The following is a 16,636-nucleotide window of genomic DNA, read 5'->3' as shown; positions in this document are numbered from 1 at the left end:
CAAGTCAAAGCCAGCAGCAGCCTTGCTGCCTGGGACCAGGCAGAGCAGCACACAGCAGCGGCTCAGAGTTGGGCAGTTGCTAGGCACAAGGAACAGGCAAGGGCACCCTCACAGAAGGCAGGTGCCCTCAGAAAATGGAGGACAATGGCCATGCTTCTTCAACATTCCTGGATACACTGACCTTCCCCACACCCAGCAGCCATGTGGTCCTTCTGTCCCCCACCCTGTCCATCCCCTCTCTGATCTGAAGCCCAGTCAGGGAATCACTTTCCCTACTCTTCCCTCCCTAGGAACAGGGGACTAGGGGCAATGGGGTGCTACCTACCAAACAAGAGAGGGGCGGGCTCCACCACATGTTCCTCTTGCTTGCGTAGGCTCTCCGAGGCATCCAGTCTGTCTACCTGCAAAGAGGCAAGAGCACTCGAGTGCCTGCCTGACAGGCTGCCTGCAGTCTGGGCCAGGAGGTGAATGTGGGGCCGGGAGGCAAATACACAGCCTCCAGGAAAGTCAGAGCTGAGGGTGGTTACAGGGCAGATGCTATATCTGCAGTGACCCCTGATCCACAAGGTGAAGCCTCTGTAACTGGGTAGACATGGAGTGCCCACTGGGGCCCTGGTGATCCCTAACTGCAATTCCAGCCCAGTGCTTTCCAAGTGGGCACTTGGCTGCTTGGTGCACCAGAGCAATGGCCAGTGACTGCAGGCTACACATGCAGCACAGCTCACAGGGCTAGGTTCTCCTCTGGATACAGGGGTACTGCCAAGACAATGTAGCACTTCTTACATCCAGCTAGTCCAGGCTGCCCACCCCTTCAGAGGAGACCAGTCACCTCATATCTGGGACATCCCACCTGGCAGGGAGGATGTGTCACCTTAGAGGTGGGGGCAGGGACAGCCATCAGAGGTCAGGCTGCCTCCCTGCTTTTCCTCAAGGCTTCACAAGGGGCTGTCCTACGTGGTACCCACAGGCTGCAGCAGACACATGGATGGAGAGGGAACAGAGCAAAGTGGTGCCAGGGACCTGAGGAGCAAACAGCACTATGCGAGTGGGGGCAACAGCAACTGTGTGTCTGGGACCCCCCTAAACAAGCACTCAAGTCAGAAAGAAGAAAAAATTATGTGCCCTGTGTACACTCAGACCTGGGAGAGATCAGGCTAGGCACCAGAACCCTAACAGAACAGCCCTGTCACTGGCCCTGTGCGCTCCCCTCCCTTTCCCTCCTTGGGACCAGAGCTGAGGTGAGGAAGGAACAAGACAGTGCAATGGACTTGCAATCTATACTCTCTGCCTTCAGTTGGCTGACACTCAGGCTGAGGTCTAAGCTAGGCCTGTACCCTCCACTGGGAGAGCCAGGGGGTTTGGGCATGTGAGTTTTTCTCAGACGGATGGCCCTCAAGCTTCCCAAATGAATCAAGAGGCTCTGGGTGAAGTTCTCCAGTCAGGAAGGGGTGTGGTCTTCTTGTCTGGGCCCTTCCACCTCCGAGCAGTCTAGTCTGTCAGGCCCCAGCCCAGATCCCAGAGCTGCCTAAGAAACCCATATGGAGCCCATCCTATCCCCAACATGATAGGCACCAAGCCTGGTGCTGGTCGAGAGGCATGTGGGGCAGCAGTGAGACCAAGCGCCACAGTAGCTCTTGCCTTCTTCAAGGACTAGGGGACATGTCTGGGGACCCTGGGCCAGGGAGCAGGTCCTTCCAGCAGGAAGGCAGCTTTAGACCAAATACACTGTCCCATTCTGAATTAGCTATGCAGTCACAGTGTTGACCAAGGTGACACGGTTGCCAGGATGACCTCCATCACTACAGAGAGGGAGTGTGTTCCCCCCAAGTCCTTGGGGCTCCCTGGAGGTCCCAACCCCTGCAGTAATGAAGGTCTGAGTGGCACGAGTTCCTCTTATGTTAACTCATGGGCCTTGACTCTAGGAAGAGACTCAAGCCATATGCATCCTTCTTTATTCTGGAGCACAGCAGACAAACTGCTTCCAGGTTAAGACAACTTCTGGATGGGAAAAGCAGAAACCATGGAGCACTTTCTGAAGACAAGCTCCAACACAGCACAGACACTTCCTTTGAGGAGCTGCCATCCACTGTAGTTGAGGAACGAGGGACTCTTGTAAATCCAACCAGTCTATGTCCCCTAGTAGCCTGAAGATGGTCAGCACATGGTCAGCACTATCTCTCCCCATCCCCTGAAGAGTCCTGGGAGACCTCCCACTCAGATGTGCTGTGTAAATGGGACTAGGACACACTCTGGCATTCCCTCCTCCAGCAGCAGGGAGATGGCCTTGCACCCCTTGACAGGGGCTGGGCAGCTCCCAGGAGGCTCTGCAGGTGGCAGACAGAGTAAGCCCTTACAGGCCAAAGCTGGCAGCCAGACCCCACCACCACCCCACACCTGTGCTTCTTGTTTCTTCCATAAACCCCACACTAACTCCTAGAGGCCACTCTCCTCCCTCACACTACTGAAAGAGGCCCTAGCCTAGTGGCTTCTTGGCATCGTGGGGTGTCCTTGTGGCTAGAAGAAGGATAGGTGTATGGCTGGATGGGCCAGTAGGTGCTGCTGAGCGTCAGCTTTTCTGCAGCCTTAGAAACAAACCAGATTAGGTGACAAGGGTCTCTGGACAGTGCCTCAGCTAGGTCCCAGACAGGGACCTAGGGCTTCAACACACAGGGAGAGTTAAAATCAGATACTCTCATCTTGTTAAACAGCTCATCAACCTGCAAAGAAAGCCAGAGTGGGCCACCAAGGCCACAAACTGACATCTAGAGTGGCAGAAGCAACAAAGTAAGACATGAATATGGCCTCAGGACCAGGGAGACGTGGGTCTGAGCCCATGTCTTCATCTATCAGCTTTGGATCCGAACCCACACCTGCAGTCATAGAGGGGATGACTACCTACCTGTCAAGGTGTTAACATTCCTACTAAGTGCTTGGCAAAAGGGGGGTTACCACGACAGGTCTGCCAATGAATGCACCCCAAAATCCACTGGAGGCGTGCTGAGAGGTAAACAGACCACACAGAGCCCATGGACCGTGTGCTGGAGCTCTGCCAGCTGGTGCCACTGTTCTCACCCCACAGAGCCCTGGTCTGTGGGCAAACACACCCACTGTGTGCCCTGGCAGTGTGCGGGAGACCTGATGCAAGTCCCCTGTGGGGAGGGGCTCAGTTCTACCCAGAGCCCCCAAGGTGATTTTCTAGAAGAGGTTAATATTAGGCACAAAACCACTCAACTGTGAAGGCACAAGGCATCTCTCAAAGGTGGACAGGGCTGGTTGGACAACCTGGATTGGTCCCCCAGAGGCCACGGGCCATCAGAGGACCTCTATAGACCTGAGCTAGAGTCATAGCTGTGCCACATGGTGGCAAGGGAGCCACAGCAGAGCCCACACTTACTTTGCTAAGATACTCTCTCATCACCTGGATGAAGTAGGGCATGGCCAGGTCAACGAGGTTGTGTCTCCAGGCCAGCTCCAGCACCACATCCGGAGGAAGCAGGTCGTAGCAGGTGAAGAGAGAGGCCGCGAAGCACTCCCGCTTGCCCTCTTCCAGGAACCACTGCAGCAACTTCTCAGCCAGCTCGGCATCTCTAGACTCTGCAGCATGCTGCATGGCATCCTGCAACCAAGGCAGACGCACAGCTCAGGTCCACTCTGCCTTGTGCTACCTGAGGCACTTTCTGAGTTGGTAGGACACAGAATGGTGCCAGGCCCCACAAAGGACATCCTTGCCTGCAGAAGGGTCCCTGTGCCTCGGCTGCCCTCTGGTAGGCTGGAGTACCAGCTCCAGGAGAGCCATGGAGGGCACCAAGCGTACTCCTGGCAGCAGACTCTCACAGACCTGCCGAAATACCAAGAGGGAGGTGGCACACACGGGTGCAGGTGCCCTGGGAGACAGGCTCTGGCCTTGCAGCCCTACTGGCATGCAGAGGGGGTGCATGGGGTTGCCCACTGAAAGGGGATGGTAACAGAGCTAGCAAGGCTTCCAGTAAAGGCCGGGGTTATTATGCTTGGGTCAACAACCAGCGCTACCCTTCTGGACTCAACATGCAGCAGCTACAAGGGATAAAGCCAGTGCTCAAGAAATAGCAATTTTCAGGGGCGCCTGGGTGGCTCGGTCGGTTGAGTGTCCGACTTCGGCTCAGGTCATGATCTCACAGTCCGTGAGTTCGAGCCCCGCGTCGGGCTCTGTGCTGACAGCTCAGAGCCTGGAGCCTGTTTCAGATTCTGTGTCTCCCTCTCTCTGTGACCCTCCCCCGTTCATGCTCTGTCTCTCTCTGTCTCAAAAATAAATAAAAACGTTTAAAAAAAAATTAAAAAAAAAAAAAAAGAAATAGCAATTTTCCCTTTCTTCCTGACATAAAAAAAGTACCTTCAAAAGTCCCTAATCGCTTTCACATTTGCAGATTTGTCTAAAACATAAAGAATCATACCCGCCTAGTGATAGCCATCAGTAAATTAGTAATTTCTATTTTCTAGCCACAATGGTGAGAAATGAATGACCTAAACTCTGCCAGTGCACGCGTTAGCTCTCTACCTCATCCCCATCCCTCAACCTCCTTCCCAAACCACTGGCAGCACTTGCCAGGGCCCTGCTCCAGGTCCTTGCCCTGCCCTTCACCATCCCTAGCCTGTGACTATACCTCTGCAGAGTGTTCTTCACTCATGGGCATGAGGGCCCCCTAACCCTCACTTTCCCATGTCCTGACATGTTCCCTCATGCCCCTCTAGTCTTGTGGCTCCTCAACAGTCCCAGCCTCCCACATGCAGTTACTCTGCCAGCTCCTCAGGTAGAGTGCACACTCTCCAAGGTGGCTGCCCTGATGGCTGAGTGACCACTGGGCTTTTACACCCAACCTCTGCAATCTGGAAAGCATGCTTATTGTCTTACAACTGTCCTAGAAGCCAGCACCGGCCACTCACTAACCCCCCAGGTGGCACACTGTGAACCACCCATCCTCCCAGGACTTCCATGCAGGGTGGGCTCTGCTGTCAAGGCATGACTGACACTTGTGTGTAGGGTCGGGGCCTGTGCATCATAGGCTCTGCAGCACCACCTTGGCCTCCACCTACTAGATGTAGTACCACACCCTCACGTGTGACAACCAATCCCCTGGGGGTCAGAGTCACCCTTGCTGAGAACAAGGGTATTGGAATGTATGCCAACATTTTTCTGCCTGTGGCTTTGTCCTTGTGGATTCTCTTCGTGGCACACGTTGCTCGGAGTGGGACTGGTTTGGAAGAGGACAAATGCCCTTTTGGCAGTTCTCACACACTGCTCACTTGCTCATTGTCCGATTGATAGGGGTCATGCACTCAAGATGCTGGCGTGCACACTGGCAGGTTGGGGCAGCTGGGACCCCCTACCTGGGGGCAGCTTCCCTCTGGTGTGTTGGAGCCCTGCTGCCACCTCCCAGAGTCAGCGTCTGAGTACCCTGATGAGCTGTCTGTGAGCTCCCTCTGCAGGGTCCTGTAAGCACCCCACGAAGGACCACGAGCACTGTCACGAAAAGTGAAGAGATGTTACCTAACAGTCCCAAACTGGAGGTAACAACTTGGGATGAAGCCTGACATGCCCCTGATGTCCAGAGTTCTCTAGCCTCAGCCCATGTGCTATGAGAGAGAGATGCATGCCCACATCCTAGGAAGGTACTCAGGGATGCCAAGGACAGTTCTGGGATTAACACCTTTAGGTGAAGCTCATGGCCTTGAGAAAAGGCTCCCCAGGGGAAACAGCACATGGAACCCTTGGAAGTCAGCTTAGCCACACAGCACATTACAACAATGGCCCTCTTGTGCAATTGCACTTTACCCCACTGGGGAGATGTTGAGGTCAGGTGGAACGAAGGTAATGCCTTCAAGGGCCTGGGATCTCTCCAAGAAGCCCACCCTGGCTTTCAGATGCCCAGATCCAGATCCAGACCTGAGGATGGTACTTAGCCACTGCTTAAGGGCAGACACAAGTATTTTGAATTTGATTTTCACTTTGGTGTTTTTATTCCCCACATATGGATTGATCAAAAACAAAATAGGTGCCAAGTGAATGCTGCCACACTGTTTGGGACAGCGAAACTCACAAACAACTGCCAGGAAAGATTCAACTCCATGGGAGCTATTCTTTTGATCCAAATACCATTTAAAAAAAAATGTTATTTATTTTTAGAGACAGTGAGCAAGAGAGAGCACATGTGCATCCGTACACACAAGCAGGGGAGGGGTACAGAGAGAGGGATGAGAGAATTCCAAGCAGGCTCTGCGCTGACACAGGGCTCGAACTCAAGAACCATGAAATCATGACCTGAGCCAAAACCAAGAGATGGAAGCTTGATCAGTGGAGCCACCTGGGCGCTCCTTAATCCAAATAACTTTAAAGAAGCTCTATATTAATGACAGATAAGGATCCTTAGTCTGTGTTCTAAAAACACTTCCTCCTTAACATAATCCTCCCTGTCGCCCCACAAATGTCTCCTGGTAGGGGGCTGTGACCATCTCACACCCCCCAAAACATCAGGAAGCACACAGGGTGGGGAGGTCATTGGGACACCAACCTTGTAGAGATGGTCCTTCTTGCAGAGCTCCACGCTCTGGGCCCACCGGTTGTTGCCCTTGTATAGATAAGCCGCAATGCGCCTGAACTCAATCAGCTGGTGCTTCTCCAACCTCTGTGCCAGGGCAATGTTGTCAAAGTTGTCGTAGGCATCGATAGATGCCCTCAAACCCTAGAAAGAGGTGGCCTTTCCGTGGGTGAGGGACATAGTGGAACAGGCAACCAGGAATTACTCACTGGCCTCAGAAAGGCCCCTCCCCATCCATCTGTGGGGCCTATGGGGCCCACAACCCTTCCTCTGCAAGGTCAGCCCTCTGAGAAGAGGGCTGGTGCAGAGAAGGGCTCTCTAGTCCCCGAGTGCCCAACACTAGCTGCATGGGTCCCTGAGGCATAGAAGGAGCTGCAACTTCCCTCTGATAGAACACACACCCCACACCCACCTGGTAATCCTCCTCTTCTGTCAGTAGGTGGTTGAGGGCCTCATTCACACTCTTGTTGTTGTGGCTCTGGACTGACCGCAGGTAAGGCTTCACTAGGGGCAACTGGCCTGCCTGACGAGTCAGGAGAATGGTTAGGGCACTTGGGTAAGTCATCAGGGCACTAAGTTTGGGGCCCCATGGCACACTGATGGACCAGCGTGTACAGCCCAGTTCCAGGTCTCCTGGACAACTACAACTGGCATGCTCTACACACACTAACACATGAAGAGCTTCCTGGGTTACTGAGTAAATGTCAATTTCATTTATGAACATTTTGGCTGAAATACAAAGCTACATCTGAAACCTAAAAGCAGTTTGATACATTTAATATTTACATTTTCTGGGGACTGATTTAAAAAATTGATTATTAAGGTATTATCATTCACATGACCTTGGCCCAACACACCCTTCTCTGGCCCTGGGATGCTGGCTGACTCACCTTTGAAAAGAAGCCAACAGTCCGGGTATGGTCCAGCCGGGGTGCAAGCACAAGCAACAGGTCATTTATGAGCAGAGGTTTGTAATCCAAATAGAACTGCAGGGCTTTATAGTAGAGCTCCACATTAGCAACCTGCAGGTCAGGGAAGAGCTGAGGGTCAGCCCATGTCAATCCCCGGGTTGCCCCACTCACCTAAGATGCCGTACAATCCACCAGAACTTCTGGTTTTTGCCCAGGTGCACTTTATTAGTGAGGCTGGACTGCCCCTTTTAAGACCAAATGTGCCCCGTTTCCCATCTCTGTGACATTTTTCTCCTCAGCACTTGCATCTCAATGACCTAAGAGGCTGGCCTTTGTTTCCTGATTCATTGCAGTATCTGACGTGGGGTCGATGCTCAGCTAGTATCTGTTGAGTGAATGCATGAGGGGTAACAAGCCAGGATAAACCCAAACACCAAAACATGGTTTTATCCAAGCAAGATTCCCCCAGTCCTCCCTGGGAAGCTCAGGCTAAGCAGCAGCAAATCCTGTTATGTTTCCACTGCTCTCAGACAAGACACCACGATGTTCAGACCAGGCATCCTGGTAGGCAGAGGAGGGCTGAGTCTCTCCAGGCTGACCCTGTGCCCCCAGGAAGGCCACCCTCCCAGGCTTGCTGACTGTAGGGCCTTGCGTTCAGAGGAGAGCAAGGTGACTCCTGCCTCCAGAAGGACTGTGCCAGGTTAGTGGTGATGAGCATGTCCAAAGGAACATACAAAGGTGCAGGGGTACACACAGGGCATGGGAACACTAGAGCCATACTGGGTGGAGGGGGTGGGCGCATGGGAGCTCTCTAGTAATACCAGGTCCAGGTGAGCTAGCAGCAATGTGGGCCCGTGACATCTGCAGACCAAATGGTGGGGGAGATGACTGTCCATAGCTCTGCCCATTACTGGTACTCTTGCTGGTTACTGACTTTACCCTCCTCTCCCCTCCCTAACTTCGATGTGCCCCTCAGAGCAGAGCAGTCACTGTCACCACAGATTCTGACCTAGAATGGCCTCAGGGTCCGTGGTGCTGCCCTTGTGGGTGCAAAGGAGAGCAGTGCCCCCCACCCCCTCCCCTGGGCATACTGCATCAGAGCTCTCGAACTGCTAATCTTCCGGCCAGGCCCTTTTACTCAGTGGTATCTGGACCCGATCAATGGTCGCCAGCCAGACTAAATGTGTAATAAGCAGAAAGGACCGTGGGGACATAAGGTGGGGTGGATGGGCAAGGGCACACTGGGTAACTTTCCTTGACTTTTGATCAAGTCCTTGCAGCCTTCATTAAAGCATGACCAGAGTGTCCCATATCCTTCTGGTTGGATGGCTTAAGACAGAGCACAATTGGCCATGCTCTTCCCCCACTGCAGTGACTGTGAAGCTGGACAAGAGCCGGCCCCACCACTCTGGGTGTGGATCAATGGACATGTGTTGTGTTGGACTGAGCTGCTGATCTGGAGGCATCTGGCACCCTCTAAAGAATCCACTGCTCCCATCTAGGGCACTGGCATCTGCACGGCACCCTCCTGTGGAGCCATGTACCAGGATGAGAGCACCAACACAGCCATACCCACTTGTGCAGTTGGTAAGGATGGCTACTACTACGCAAGGCCTAGGGACAGGGAATTATTCCTATTTTGAAGAAAAGAAAACTGAGGCTCAAGGGTGACCAGCTAGGGTGCGCTGGTTCCTGACACTGCGCTACCTGTGAGAGGCACCTGCTGTTGGCTGGGCACTTGCCACTGAACACTTGGCAGGCAGGAAACGTGTCCATTTTATGGATGGGGTCACCGAGGTTGATAGTGATGACACCAGCTCAAAGTGACAGAGATAGCAAATGGCTGAGCCAGGATGTAACACTGGTCACCCCTGCCTGGCCCTCCACCACTCAGTCCTGTGGCCAGGCTTTTCTAAAGCTCTCCTGTTGTGTACCCACAGTACCAACAATGTCCTCTCAGGCAGGCCACCATGCCTGCTGGTGTCCTCCACCTCCTTCTCTCCTCCACATGTTGAGCTCATAGGAGTCTCCCACATGGCAGACAGGCAGAGGCACTGGTGTTGTACTAAGAACAGAACTCAGATGTCACCTGCATGAACACTGTTTTCCCACAAGACAGTCTCGTCCATGAGCATGTGACCTGGGACCCAAGACGCCATGCTGACCTCCATCTCTCTTCAGGAATCTGCTGATCCTGACCACCATCAGGGTAGATTGCACTTGGGTCATGGGCCACATCAGCTGCCTGGACAACTCCAACGCTCCAGACACCACTAAGAAACAAAAAGTACTGCCACCTCAACCATGGCACATCATCAATTTTAAAATGCACCCTGATAGCATTCAAGTTAATGTGAGAAAAGCACACCTAGAACTGATCAGGTATGTGTTTTCCAGCATGTTATTCATGTGTGCTAGGGCCTTCTCTTCTATTAGCCTGCCCTTCCATTAGCAACCTGCAGACCCTGTACAGGGTGGGATGTGTGTCAAATGGCCAGTGATCTCACTGATTATGCTGAATAGCACTGATGTGTGTGACCTCAGATGCTGAGACCTGGGTAGGTACCCCACCTGTCACCCACACCTCCACTCAGCAGTCATATGTGGAACAGAAGACAGATGGCCCTCTGATCCAGATGTAAGGAGCCCGTGCCCCCACCTTGGGAGCAACACGACAGAGACATGGTCAGAATGCTATCTTTCACTGACAGACAGCAAACAGGAGACCTGTGGGCAAGTTATTCATGAAAAGCCACTGGAACAAAATGAGGACACTCAAAGCAAAAGACCCAGAGACTGATGACAGAAAGCTTCACCTCCTAGGCTTCTAATATACACACAGAGCTCGCAAAGAAGGAGAGGCTTGGAGGCAAGGCCCACTCTGATCCCAGAAACAAAACAGCAGAGGCCCGCTTGGTGCATGCCCCCAGACCTGACCTCTTCCAACAGTATCTGGCAGCTAGTGGAATAGCCTGGCAAGCACCCTGGTTTAGCATGACTAGACTATGGGAGGATAGAGGCTCCTAGGAAGAGTGGGGACCCAGAGGCCAGTAGATCTGGGCTCATGACTCCACCTCTGTCAGGAGCCTGTGTTCTCTGGAGCTGGAAGTTTTGGAGGGGGAGATATAAAGAAAAAATATGCCAGAAGGTAGAAAATATGAAACAATATGATAGGAAATGATATAGACCGGGTCTGGAGGTGGGAGTCCCTCCAGAGGGCAGAAGGAAGAGCAAATGCCAGGGTCTGGCTGTCCAGGACCCTGTGTGAGAGCAGGGTGGGGAGAATGGTCCTGGACCTCACCCCTTGCCTGTTGCCTAGCTGTGGGGCCCTAGGCCAGTCACTACGCACCCTAAGCATCTGTTCCCTGTTCCCTTTGTGCAGATGGAATCACCACCACCTGCACAGAGGGCAGTGAGACTCTGACAAGATGATGGCAACATGCCCTGAGGCACACACACTGGCATTTGGCCCACCTGCCCCCAGGACAGGCTGGGCAACAGCAGGCAGGAGCGGATGCTTGGGCACTCTCTTACCTTGGCAATGACATCCTTGAATTGCCCTTCCCTCCAGGCATCAGTAGGGTGATTGATCATGGTAAGGACGGCATTATCGTACTCTTCGTACTTGTCATAGAGGAACACCAGCTCTGCCCAGAGGTGCGCCTGCTCGGCAGCTCTCAGCACCTGCAAGGACAGCCATGGGTTAGGCTTGTGCCACACATGCACATGGCAGCTAGAACCCCGAGGATGGCTAGATTACCTTTGGGATGTTGACTCGGGACCAGAAGAGCTCCAGGTGCTCTGGCATCTTCTGAGGCTTGAATTTGGAGTAGAGGATGGCCAGTTCTGTGAACATGCCCATGTGGGCCCGCTCCAGGCCCAGGGCTGCCTCCAGCAGGGAGATCAGTTCCTCAAAGTAGCCCCGATCCTGACAGACCAAGAGATATGCTTGGGGTAGGGGTAAATGCACCTGGGGTGGCCAGCCTTGCTCCCTCTCAGTTATACACTCTGGTTCCAGCCTGCCAACATGCCTGAGCTCAGTCTGACTGGTTCCCATCACATTAATGCCAGAAAACCTCAAGGGTCATCCCCAGAGGGCTATTTCACACCCTCCTCACTCCCTGTCTTCACTCTGTGGATAACCTTGTTCCTGCTTCACTGAGAAATGGAAGCCATCAGAAGCAAAAGCTTATGTTGACCCTATTAGCATCTGTACCTGTTTGTGTTCCTGCTTAGGATCCAGCCAGCCTGGAACCCAGGCCCCAGCTCCTGCCACCTACTGGGGCTGCTGGGCCAGCAACGGTCTTCTTTTCTCTTGGCATCAGCTTCTCCCTCCACAGCTTGCCTTTAGCAAACATCCTGCTAATTCTCCCATCCAGAAATAATCTTTTTTAACCCCATGGTCCCTACCAGTGCCATCCCATTTTTCTACTCCCTTTTGTAGCAAGTTCCTCAGCAGGACCCTGTCTGGCTAACTGTCCCTCCCTCCTGTGCACAGCTACTCAGATGCCTTGTTCTCTGGAGCTTCTTCTTACTTTATCCCAACCCATGCTGGAGGGCCCTGGACTCGCTTTCTGCTCTTCTTTATCTGCTATCACCCCTCATGACCTCACTTAGTTGTGTGTCTTTATGTCCCATCTGTGTGCCATCTGTGTGTCCTATTTCATTTCTCTAGCTGGGTTTCTTCTCTAAATACCAGGCCCTGTTTCCATCTCCCACCTCTGGCACCTCTATATGAACATCTGATTGGCAGTTCAAACTTGGTATGTCCAAAACTTAATCCCTGTCCTTCCCTTCCACCAGCCTCTGCCTTTAGTCTTCCCCATGTCCACTGGTGAGAACTCTATCTCTAGTTGTTCAGGCCTGAAATAAATGGAGTCATCCTGGACTTTTCTCTCTCACCCACACACAATCCACTAACATATCAATTTGGCTGCACACTTAAAACACCCCCCAAACCTGATCGCCTGAGCACTTCTAACCCCACATCACCTGCCCCAGTGTTCTCCCGGCTGCCACCTGCCCCCTCCCCCTTTCTCCCTGCCCCAGGAAAAGTCTATTCTCAACATGCAAGCCAGAATGGCCCCTTACCTTCAGGTCCTATGTCCTGCTGTGAGTCCTTCATGATGATCTGTGTCCCCCAGGGCCCTTCCTCAAATACCTGGCACATTCCTGCCTCTGGACTCTGCCCTGGCTGCTGACCCTTCCACTCAAATACCCCCATGACCAGACCCCTCAATTTCTCCAGGTCTCTATTCAGTTTTGGCCTCTCAGTTAGTATGACCTTGATGGCCCCTTCATGAAGCTCTACCCAGGCACTCCACTGTCGCTGTTACTCATCACTTCCAAACATGACGTTTGTTGCCTGTCAACCTCACTGAATGTAAATTCAACTGAATGTGGGTTTTTCTGTTATGTACACTGATACCATTATCTAGAACAATGCCCAGCACATGGCAGGTACTCCACCATTTGCTGAACAAATGAAGTATTCTGTAAGCCACCAAACTGCTTTATTACTTTCTCTGTTTATAGTTTTACTTCTCTAACTTCTGTGGAATAGGAAAGCATATGTCACTAAGAAGTCATCAAGCTTAGCTTGGCATTTTATTTTATTTTATTTTTTTATTTTTTATTTTTTTAAAGTTTATTTATTTTTGAGACAGAGAGAGACAGAGCATGAACGGGGGAGGGGCAGAGAGAGTGGGAGACACAGAATCGGAGGCAGGCTCCAGGCTCCAAGCCACCAGCCCAGAGCCCGACGCGGGGCTCAAACTCACGGACCACGAGATCGTGACCTGAGCTGAAGTCGGACGCTTAACCGACTGAGCCACACAGGCGCCCCTAGCTTGGCATTTTAGACTCCAGTGGTACCCATGCTCACAAGCTCACAGGCCCCTTGAACGCTGTGACTCACTAAGTTCCCTCCAGTCCTTATTGTCCACTCAGTGAGAGAGGCTGGGGCTTGACTTCCATGGGAACAGTACTGCTGAGCAAAATCAAACCTTTAGTCTGCTATGCTGACCCCACTAGGTATGACCACACAGTTCCAGGACTCCCATAAGCAGAGGCCCAGGCCCCAAACACACTGATGTGTGTCAACCACTTGACAGTGAAACTTAACTATGACACTGACACGGACAGCTCCCACCCTTCAAAGTTCTCCTGGGGTTCCCTCCCCTGGACTGTCATATGTCCTCTGTCTCTATGGCACCTGATAATCATACCCTCTGTGGGCCACACACTCTGGGCGACTGGGGTATAGGCTGTGGCTCTGCCATGACTGGGTCACAGTGTTCCCAGCAAGTTACCCAATGGTTATCCACATGTGCAAGCCACTGTCTGGGCTTCTGAAGGTCCAAGGACACAAGAGAAGGGGGCGTACTCCTTTTGTGTTAAAACCCCATTTGTGTTAAAAACACAAATACCAGCCAGCAGTGAGGTCCAAGAGATCTAACATACCAATATGATTTATGGACAGCATATGGATTTATGTCTAGCACATGAAAAGGCTTTCCCATAGAGACAGTGCTTCGTATGCCTACCCATGGATGTGATAAGGGAATGAGTGTCCCTTTATTTGGAGCATTTAAGTCGCACTAATCATCTCCACTGCCAGTAGAGATCACTTCTGGCCAGAGACTAATTACCTGGTAATAGCGTATCAGCTCCTCCAGCTCATCTGCGTGAATGACAATGTGAAGACCACACAGTTGTGCAAGGCGGAACTCCTGCCCATCCACGCATGCAAAGCATACCTATCGGAAGGAAGGCCAGACAGCATGAGTGTTCCCAAGAAAGGGCACAGTGCCACAACAGCTGGCTTCCAGGGATGCAACTACAAATGAAGAAATAGCAGCAAACAGCGTTTTTAAAGTTAGATTCTGAGTAAGTAAGTAACTGAAAGGTGAGCTGTGTGAGACTGGGAGGAACAATAATGACATTTTTAATCTGCAGGCCAAGGGGGTGTTTGAGACCAGAGAGAAGAGGGATCATGAATTACTTCTATACCCTGAGATGTGGAGGTCTCTCTGGGTGACAGGGAAGCAAAGCTGGAATTTCAGGTTTGGGACTTGAAAACAGTTTTACAAAGCTCAAGAATAACTGTCAATGGAGCACAGTAGATCTGAGTACTGTTTATACAGGAGGAGCTTTCATAAATATTTTTTAAACTGAACTTTTGTTTTAGGCATTCTGCAGTATGGGCACTTAATGACAAGCTCCGAGAAGTGGAAGAACCTCTTGGGCTTCTGCTCAAAAGGACTCAGAAAGGGCCTTTAAGCTGCTCTTCTTTCAAGGGCTAAAGAAAGACCTCATACCTATAGGCAGAGCTGGCAGAAAACCCAGAAAAAAAAAATCACATAACCCAGCAAAAACTGGTCATTACCCTGAGACACAATTGTTACTCACTATTTTTCTTGTTATATAGCACTCACCAGATCTCTCTCTCACATACTCACGGAATGGAATTACACTTGACATTCTACTTACTACACATTTCTCACAGAATACTTGAAACCTCTTCTTCTGTAACCTCCTGTTCATTTTGGTAGCATTGCAATATGTACACTATTTAGCCATGCCCTTGATATTGGACATTTAGGTGGGTTTTAATCTTTTATTAAGTAATACTTCAGAGATTCATTGAAGCTAAATCTTTTGCACTTCTCTTTACAAACATTTTTCTACTCACAGAGGATTCTGATATCATCAGAGAGCTCGCTATAAGACAACATGCCCTACCAATTTACTACAAGAGACCAAAATGCCAACTTACATTGATTATACCACTAATAAGGTCATATGATTTTAAAAAATATTTTAAATTGTGATATGACTTCTCATACTGATAATTCCATGCTATTAAGACAACTTCTGGGAGATGATTGGTCGAACACAGGGTTCTCTAGGGCCTTTGCCTCAACCACAAATGCTAGCTTATGAGGGTCTCTGAGCCTCAGAATCCTACCTGGACAAGGCAGGCATCCAGACACATCCCAGCTGGCACAAGAGTGTGGAGGATGGAAGGATAAGGCAGGAAGGCCTGGGAGACTAGTGGTCTCCTGGAGACTTCCTATGCTTACCTCCTTCCACGTCCGGGTGCTGTTGGCTTTGCGGCTGCTGTCCACGGCTGCCTGATACTCTCCAAGGTGGACCAGGGTGGAAGCCAGGCGGGCAAAGTTAGAAACACTGCTGTAGAGCAGCTTGGCAGCCTCATACATTCCTTCCTCGTAACAGCGGTCTCCAACCTATGAACAACCGAGTAGCTTTCTGAGCCCTTCTTAAATGGTAAGATTCTCTAGAGTTGGTTTAAAGTTTCTAAGTGACAGGGGTGTTCTCAAAGAACACAGGTGTTTTGTTTTCAAAGAAGATGAGTATCTTTCTGATTACACAGCAGCCTGGGCCACCACAGAACTTCTGAAGAAGGAAGTGTGCCACTGAGCCTGTGGTCTCCACCTACCTGCTCCTGTGTATACTGGCTGTCATCTCCCACATCTGTACCCCAGTAGGCCTGGCCTCAGAGCTGTGCTCCTTGCTGCTTCAAGGCCAGTCCCCTCCTCCCCAGTAACAGCTGCCCACCAGAGAATAGCCTGCCAGGGATCACACACCAGCCCTCGTTCTTGCTGTCATCCACAGATCTCCCTCATTTCGAGACAGCTTTAGCTTTCTTTGACTACCTCTGCTCTGAGGACCTGTGTTCCTCATGACAACAGGGGGTTACTATCAGGTGCCACCCCTGGGAAGCCTAGCACAAGAACCCATTCTCTGCCTGCCACCTCCTTTTCTTTCCAGCTCACCGCCTCCAGCACCCCACCACTCCCATCTATACCCTGCCAACTCTCCTCCCAGCTTGCCAGCTGTTGGCAAGCCATGTGACTCTCCCCTCACTCCCTTGGTTATACTTGGCTTTGTTCACTCAGTCAAACCCCAGTCCTATTCAGAGTGGTTCTCTGTCAACTCCACACCTGGGACTGCAGAGCTAAATTCAAACAACTGAACCCCAAAGTGCTGCCCAGGCTCTCTTCAATTTATGACAGTGATCCCAGAGGAGCTCCCAACACTAGCAATTCTCAACCCAGGTACTTACTCCTTGTACACCATTTCCTATCTCCCCTCCCCAAATCCAGCAGCTCAAGCTGAGGAGACAGACAC

The 16,636-nt window shown here is 51.6% G+C and overlaps 1 protein-coding gene across 6 annotated transcripts in view; it reads right to left on the bottom strand.

Moving 5' to 3' along the window:
- CLTCL1 (clathrin heavy chain like 1) overlaps window positions 1-16,636 on the bottom strand; it is a 131,328-nt gene that overhangs the window by 1,018 nt on the left and 113,674 nt on the right. For 5 of the 6 annotated variants that reach the window (XM_042961804.1, XM_042961802.1, XM_042961806.1 and 2 more), the window contains 9 exons: window positions 15,568-15,732; window positions 14,134-14,241; window positions 11,244-11,411; window positions 11,018-11,167; window positions 7,463-7,594; window positions 6,985-7,095; window positions 6,546-6,716; window positions 3,395-3,616; window positions 326-401 (listed from right to left, as the gene is read on the bottom strand). In XM_042961804.1, the coding sequence (XP_042817738.1) occupies window positions 326-401; window positions 3,395-3,616; window positions 6,546-6,716; window positions 6,985-7,095; window positions 7,463-7,594; window positions 11,018-11,167; window positions 11,244-11,411; window positions 14,134-14,241; window positions 15,568-15,732 (1,303 nt within the window). The remainder of the gene's footprint in view (window positions 1-325; window positions 402-3,394; window positions 3,617-6,545; window positions 6,717-6,984; window positions 7,096-7,462; window positions 7,595-11,017; window positions 11,168-11,243; window positions 11,412-14,133; window positions 14,242-15,567; window positions 15,733-16,636) is intronic. The other variant, XM_042961803.1, reaches the window with a different exon arrangement.

This window comes from Panthera tigris, chromosome D3 (genome assembly GCF_018350195.1).
Source record: "Panthera tigris isolate Pti1 chromosome D3, P.tigris_Pti1_mat1.1, whole genome shotgun sequence".
NCBI lineage: Eukaryota > Metazoa > Chordata > Mammalia > Carnivora > Felidae > Panthera > Panthera tigris.
The sequence above is the reverse complement of the archived record's forward strand: the minus strand, read 5'-3'. Positions and strand labels throughout refer to the sequence as shown.